The sequence below is a fragment of the Zingiber officinale genome, chromosome 6B (assembly GCF_018446385.1).
Source record: "Zingiber officinale cultivar Zhangliang chromosome 6B, Zo_v1.1, whole genome shotgun sequence".
Lineage (NCBI taxonomy): Eukaryota > Viridiplantae > Streptophyta > Magnoliopsida > Zingiberales > Zingiberaceae > Zingiber > Zingiber officinale.
Window position 1 is genome coordinate 62,279,216 of NC_055996.1, and position 7,625 is coordinate 62,286,840.

Here is a 7,625-nt window from a genome sequence, read left to right on the forward strand (position 1 = left end):
AATCTCTTTGCCTCTTTCTCTTTTTAATTGGTTTCTTAATTTATTTTATGCAAGTGTTTATTTTATTTAAGCTTTAAAGTTCGAGAAAGGTTTCGTTTATTTTATTTTCGTGCAGGGCAATTCAATATCCTCTTGTCGGCCGCAAGGGAACTACTAAAGGTTGTAAGTTTCCTTATCTTACTTCTAATTTCACTTTTGAAAACCCCTATCACAACCGCAAAAGTCGTGGTCAAGGGGAACAGTATTGAGATATCAGGTTTCTAGTTGATTTTCTTAAGTTTTTTGGTACGTTACAAGCAGCAGAATTTATTTATTGGATTAACAAAAAGAAGAGAATTTTTTTATTATAAGGAAGTATCCGATCGTGTGAAAGTTAAACAAGTTGCTCTCAAACTTAAAGGTCGAGCATCAATGTGGTTGGAATAGTTACAATGCTCACGTGATAGATAGGGCAAAACCAAATCACTGATTGGGAGAAGATGAAAAAGGAGATGAAGAATCACTTTCTTCCTTTCGGCTACACACTAAAACTTTGTTTGAATGAGGTCAAGTGTTGAGACAAGGTGCCAGATCGATTGATGACTATACATAGGAATTTCACTAGTTTATTGCCCAAATGATTCATATGAGATAGAGGAGGTACACCGTGTCATTTTGTTGCCAGATAATGGGGATTATGTAGCCATAGAACATGAATTTTTTTTAGCTCAACGATTTCATGTAGAGTGAAGACTCACTACAAAAAAATAGGTCATTTGCGATGGTTATTTTTTTAAAAAAAAATCATTGAAAAAATAATTTATGACGAACTCTACGACAAAAAAATTTTCATCACAAATAAGTCATCGCCAAACTCTGTAATGAAATGATTAAAATTCATCGGCAATTTTACGAGGATTTTTTATCGCTAAATTCATTGTAAATTCGCAATGAAAATAAAATTCATCACAAAAGTCACCATACTCAAATTTGGGACCAAAATATGTTTTTGTTCTAGATTGACGACGAATCTAGTTTTCATCACAGATTTGCAACAAAAATAAATTTGTCACTAATTCTACAACGAATATAATTTCGTTGCCAATCTGCAACGAATACATTTTCATTGTCAATCTGCAACGAATCCACTTTCGTCACAAATTGGCAACGAAAATAGATTCGTCGCCCATATACAATGAAATTGGGAGTCATTGTAGAATTACGATGCACAATAGTTTTACGATAATTTGGAGATGCAAAATTTTTGTCGTCTAATTCGTCACAAAATGCTAATATTTTGCTCAGAACCTATCCATTTTCTATAGTTTGTCGTGTTTACATAATACATCACATCTTATTCACAATATACACATCCAATTCACAACATACACCTATTTATAACATACACATCCTATTTAACATCACATCATATCATATCATATCACATCACATCACATCACATCTTATTCATAACATACACATTCTATTTAACATTCCAAACCAATTCTACAACCATACAAGTCAAAAACAAACATATCCATAAGAAAACCATACACAAAGTCAAATCCATGCAAGTCATCAAGTCATCATATCCAAAAGTATCTAACATTCTTCAATAAGTCAATCCAAATGAATACACATGAAAATCAATAAATCATCTTCTTCTAGTGCTCACACTTTCTTCTCCTTCCATTTTTCTTCTTTTCCTACATCAAAATAAACAAACAACAAACGGTATCATTTTAAACAAGAAAGAAAATTTTAACACAGAACTTAATATGTAAAGACTTACTTCCTCTGACATGGATTTTCAATTTGCATTAGCTTACTTGGTCTCACCAACCCTGTTCGGAATAAGTTAACAATATCAATAAAAAATATAAAAATAAAAGGTTCATAATCAAATAATAAATGTTCAAAAACACTAATTCTGAGACAAATAACATTCATACATAAATCATGAAGAACCATCACCACCATCATCGTCGTCATCGTCATCACCATCATCATCACTAGAACTGAAAGAAATTTGACTTGGAGTGGAGCCTAACTGAAGATGTTGCATTATGAGGTCCTATTGTCAGTGCATTTCTATCATTTTCTCATCCCTTTTCAATATTATCACCTTCAAATTGCTAATCTCTTTAGTCAAATTATTTATTTATGTCCTTATTGCTAGTGGGGTGGAAGAAGATGTACCAATAACTCCACAAAGAATTCATTCCCAGTATCCTTTCTCCTTTCTATCCCCCACTTGCCTCTAGCCATAAACTCATATTATTACTAATAGAGGGCTCAAATCCGTCAGATTCATCACTAGTTTATGAATTTCTCAGTGTTAGCTCTAACTCATCATATTTATACTATATTATAATAAGAAAAATTAAAATAAAATTGCAATATTTTAAAAATGCATATAATCTTGATTAGATATAATAGAAATGCATATAATATTGAAATAGAGCAGATGCATAACTAATAAAATCTAAGTTATAAATTAAGATCAAAGATTAATCCAAACCTTAATTGATTTAGCTCTATCCCTGCTCTAACACTTGACATCATTCAAACAAAGTTTGAGTGTAGCCGAAAAGAAGAAAGTGACTCTTCATCTTCTCCCAATAAGTGATTTTGGCTTTGCCTTATCGGTCACATGAGCGTTGTAACTGCTCCAACCACGCTGATGCTCGACCTTTAAGTTTGTGAACAACTAGTTTAACTTTCACACGATTAGATATTTCCTTATAATAAAAAAATTCTCTTCGTTTTGTTTATCCAATCAATAAATTCTTTTGCATGTAACGTACCAGAAAACTCAGGAAGATCAACTAGAAACCCGATATCTCTATACTGTTCTCTTGACCATGACTTTTGCAGTTGTGATAGGGGTTTTCAAAATTGGAATCAGAAGTAAGATAAGGAAACTTGCAACCTTTAAGATCTCGCACCGCCAAATTCGGAGTTAATTTTGTGACTTGTCTTTGTAGATCTTCAAATATCTCATCTTGGACGTTATGATCAAGGCTTGCTCATGCAAGTTTGTTGCGACTATGGTTATGATCATGACCACAATGACTATCTATCAGATCTGATGTGCTCTAATATATAGCAACTGACATCAGACAGAATATCGACTATTTTGGAGGCTTGTTTTCACAGAGGTATTTAAGAGAGAAAATAAAAAAAATGCCAAACATAAAGAAATCGTCAATAGGTTTAACCAAAATAAATTGATTTAAAACAAAAGATAATGTCTAAAATCAATCCCAATAAGTGTTTAAATAGATCCCAAATTCTTAGATGTAAAAGGTGAAAATAGCCCTAGCATAAAAGATAAAATTATACGAGCCTTCTGCATCACCCTCGTAGGTGTTGCTGCTTCTTTAAATGAAAAGGCAAGACTCATAAGCATGTAGAGCATCAAAGAGAAGTAGAACGAGTGCGGAGGCATAGCTTCCATCGAATATGATGATTTTGGAAGAATCATGGGATTGAAAAGCTTTATGATTTGAGAATTCATGTGGCAGAAGTAGCTAGATAATAAGTACAATTGTTAGCATCCGTTTTTTGAACAGGAAATGCCCCAAGTATATTCAATTTGAATTAGTGATGAGGATTCTTAGTTTAAGATTTGGTTTAAAGTTTGACGATTTATTCTTTAATCTGTTTGATGCATGTGAGAGATCAATTGTCTTAGTATGGGTGATGGCGAATAAATTGGCAATTAACCTTTGTGAATTTGATCTTTTCCTCAAACACCATACAACTAGGTGAATTGCTATTATCACAGTGCTTTAGAGTATTAGAGTTAAACAAACAATTTAAAGAAAAAAAATTGAATTAATATGGTATTGGACAAGACTTGTCAAAAGAAACTAAATCAATCTCACACTTTAAAAACTTTATTTAAAATTTTCTAACAGTAAGAAATAATAATAATAAATTTGTCAGATTAAATTTGATTAGAAAACATAAAAAAATGAAAGGGTATCAAAATTTTAAAATATAAAAGCCTCTTTTTTATTTATTACTAAAGGATGACTATATTTTTATCTATTTAATTAAATACCTAAGTAGTACTAATCTTCTGTAATATCTTGAGAACCGTTTGGAAAATGCTTATAACTCGTGTTAAGTTTTTTTAAGTGAAAAAAAGCAAAAAATCCTTGTATATTTTAAATAAGTAAAACCCAATATAAAATGACTTAACTATGTTAGAAAAAGATAAATATATAGACATAGATAACATAACACTATTCAATTAAACTCTATTTGGATAAAAGGTGACTTGTTAATCTCAAACGTCCCCCATTTTCAAGCTCATAATTAGTATTAAATAGTCGACGTTTGATATAAAAATGAGATTGCATAGTCCATATTATATATATATAAACATCATACAATATTAAATATAAGTAAATAATCTCGTTTTATTTTTCTTTGCATGGTAAGTTGGCGCGCGGCCTCGTTTTTAAAATAAATTTTGCCGTTATTCATTTATAAAAAGTAATTGTATTTAAATTTTAGATTTCGCGTCCAATTTATAAATTCAAAATTAAAAATCTTCATTTATTTTTTCATAAATTTAGAAATATTCTTTTTAAAAAATTAAATAAATATTATTATTATTTAATATTAATGTAAATTAGAGATTACTATCATTATTATCTAAATATAGAGAAATATTATCCTACATATCTTACAATACAATGAGTGTCTAAAAATTTTTTCGATTTAAATTTTTTTTCGATAAATTTATTGATATAATCGAGAGCTTAAAATAAAATCATCCATGGCGACACTATAAGCATCACCCATGCTCTATTTCACACTTCAAATTAAAGAGACCAGAAAAAAAAAGATTAATTTTTTTAATCATTAATGCAAGTTAATACAGGAAAACTTATTCGTTTAATCATTAGTTTGAAAAAAAAATATATAAAATAGCTTCATCTAATCTAAAGAGAAAAAAACATACATCTATATATATATATAAACATTAATCAAAACTAAAGTCTTGAAACGTTAGACTGGTAGCTCCACCTCAGCTTTAGTATTCTTGTTCGGTGTGGACTTGAAATAACAAGTATAGAGGACTAGTTGAGCAAGGCCAAAGAGAGTCCCCAAACCATTAGGAACCTAATGAAAGAAAGTGATAGAAAATATATATATTAATTAATTTAATCAAGATTATTTATATGGAATTAAATATACAGATACTTACAAGGAGATTGATATCGAAGGGGAGGAAACCATAGCTAGTCCAACAAACTCCATTAAGGAAGCTAGCAAGAGAAAGTGTGAAGGGCATGAACTCCACGCTCTTTGTTTGAATCACAAGTTTCTACAAAAGTATAATAATAATTTCATGAAACTCTCTTTATATATATAAAAAATATAATTCATAGTCAAATTTGGCATTGGAGAGAATGTTCTTACCATCACAACAAGAGGAGACGCATACATGCAAGTTCCAAAGATAATACAGAGGATACCCACAACTAAGGATCTCTTGGTGGTTGTGTGGATCAACAAGAGCACTAAAGTTACTACAGCTATCATGAACACCGCCTCAAGTGCTAATAGTTTGATGACCTTCAACTAAATAATATTAACATGTGTAGATTAGTTAGGGAGAAGTTTTAGATGGTACAAATACGACAAAGAAAAAATATTGGGCATGTTATACTTACACGGCCTTGGCGAGCAGCATAGATTAAGAAAACAGTTAGGTAGAATATTTCAAAGGCTATACCAATGCCATTGATGGTGATGACTAGAAGGCTATTGGGGTGGACGATGGGCAACCCATAGAAAAACCAAAGCAAGCAATTGAGCAATGTGGCAAGGTAGGGAATCGGTGAAAATTTCTTCACATCCTTGCTCTTGATGATTTGTATGTATGTCGGCCTATAAATTGTGAAAGAGTTGCATTTAAATTAACATACAATTTTTTTAAGTAATTATCAATAAAAAAAATACAAAAGTTTAAAAGCTTACATGGGCGACAAAAACAAACCACACGAGATTACATTCCCTGTAAATAAAATTTAAAAGTAACACTCCAGATCATGATAGATGAAACTATTATTTTTTTCAGTGAAATAAATAATACTTATACCTGTCACTCCAATGATGTTGCGTATGAGGCTTTGGTTCGCAATCATCTTTAGTATTATTAGCTTAAACTCTACCTTGTAAATCAATGAAAAGTAAGATCAAATCAAATATACATTTTCATTTCACCCAAATGAATTAATAAAAAAGAACATATTAAAAAAAGCAATCCACAGCAAATAGTTTGTACATACCAAAAAGGAGGAAGGCACGGTGGCGCTATCTCTCTCTCGAGATCTTCTTTCTATGATTGATGTTGATGAAAATGCAAAGGTTGCATTTTATAGCCTAATCATACGACTTAGTTTGTGATATTTTTAATAATATGATTGGATGATGTCCTTGTTGGACTTGGCTAATTTCAGCTTTCTTATTTATTTATTTATTTTGATCAAGATAGGATATTTCACTTTTAAGGTAGGAAGAAAAGTACAAAATTATTTTAATTAATTAGTAAAATGGATAAAAAAAACTGCTTAATGAATGAATAAATTTCAGTTAATCTAATGGATTAAATGTTATTTAATAATTTGATAGATTCATATTGAATTATTAATTTCAAATAATATTTTCGTATAGATAATTTAAGTGAAGTTTTTGTAAATAATTAATAGAATGTTAAAATGTTTTAATTATTTAGATATTTAGTAAAAAAGAGTTTCATTAAATGAAAAATGGTTTAGATAATATGGATAGATTAAATGAGTTCATTGTCTTGATAATAATAATGTTTTTATTATTTACTATTAATTAATGATTAAATCATTTAATAATAGAAGTTCATAAGATAAAAATAAATATCCTTTAATTATTTTGATAATAATAATGTTTTTATTATTTACTGTTAATTATGATTAAGTCAACTAATTATAGCAATTTCAAAAGATAAAAACATATCTCTTAATTGTTTTGATAATAATAATATTTTTATTAATTACTATTAATTATTGATTAAGTCAACTAATTATAGCAAGTTAAGGTAAAAATAAATATCTCTTAAATGTTTTGAAAATAATAATAATTTTTATTATTACTATTAATTATTGATTAAATCAACTAATGATAACAAGTTCAAAAGATAAAAAAAATATTGCTTAATTTTCTTGGTAATAATAATGTTTTTATTATTTACTATTAATTATTGATTAAGTCAATTAATGATAGCAAGTTTATAAGATAATAATAGAAAATTTTGAAATTAAATATCATACAATATTAAATATAAGTAATATATATATACATATATATATAACTAATACAAAAATATTGAAGATAAATACTTGAAAATAAATATCTTACAATATTAAATATAAGTAAAAAAAATATAACTAACAAAAAAATACGAATAGATGGTTAAACAAGGGTATATTATCTCAGTCTTTTTTTGCATGGTATGTTGGTCTCCTCTTTTATATTTTAACTCAATGATAAAAAGTGTAATATAATATCAAAATAAGATCATACTTAGTTTCTTCTTTAAAATAAAATTTTCCATTAATCATTTATAAAAAATAATTTTATTTAAATTT

General features: G+C 28.5%; 1 protein-coding gene across 1 annotated transcript; it reads right to left on the reverse strand.

Moving 5' to 3' along the window:
• Positions 1–1,936: 1,936 nt before the first annotated feature.
• On the reverse strand, positions 1,937–6,146 carry LOC121991037 (bidirectional sugar transporter SWEET5-like). The gene is made up of 8 exons (XM_042545065.1): positions 6,101–6,146; positions 5,980–6,016; positions 5,673–5,889; positions 5,419–5,580; positions 5,204–5,323; positions 5,011–5,118; positions 2,238–2,273; positions 1,937–2,029 (listed from the first exon to the last, which is right to left on the reverse strand). Exons 1-8 carry the CDS (start codon positions 6,144–6,146, stop codon positions 1,937–1,939), a joined length of 819 nt encoding a protein of 272 aa, XP_042400999.1.
• Positions 6,147–7,625: the final 1,479 nt, after the last annotated feature.

Bases quoted from the DNA above. Each gene is read 5' to 3' on its own strand.
- LOC121991037 (XM_042545065.1), bottom strand. From the start codon at position 6,146: ATGATTGCGAACCAAAGCCTCATACGCAACATCATTGGAGTGACAG. The intron at 5,324-5,418 runs GTAAGAACATTC...ATACTTTTGTAG, and splicing joins CGTCTCCTCTTGTTGTGATG to AAACTTGTGATTCAAACAAA. The intron at 2,274-5,010 runs GTCTAACGTTTC...GACGGATTTGAG, and splicing joins AAGCTGAGGTGGAGCTACCA to CCCTCTATTAGTAATAATAT.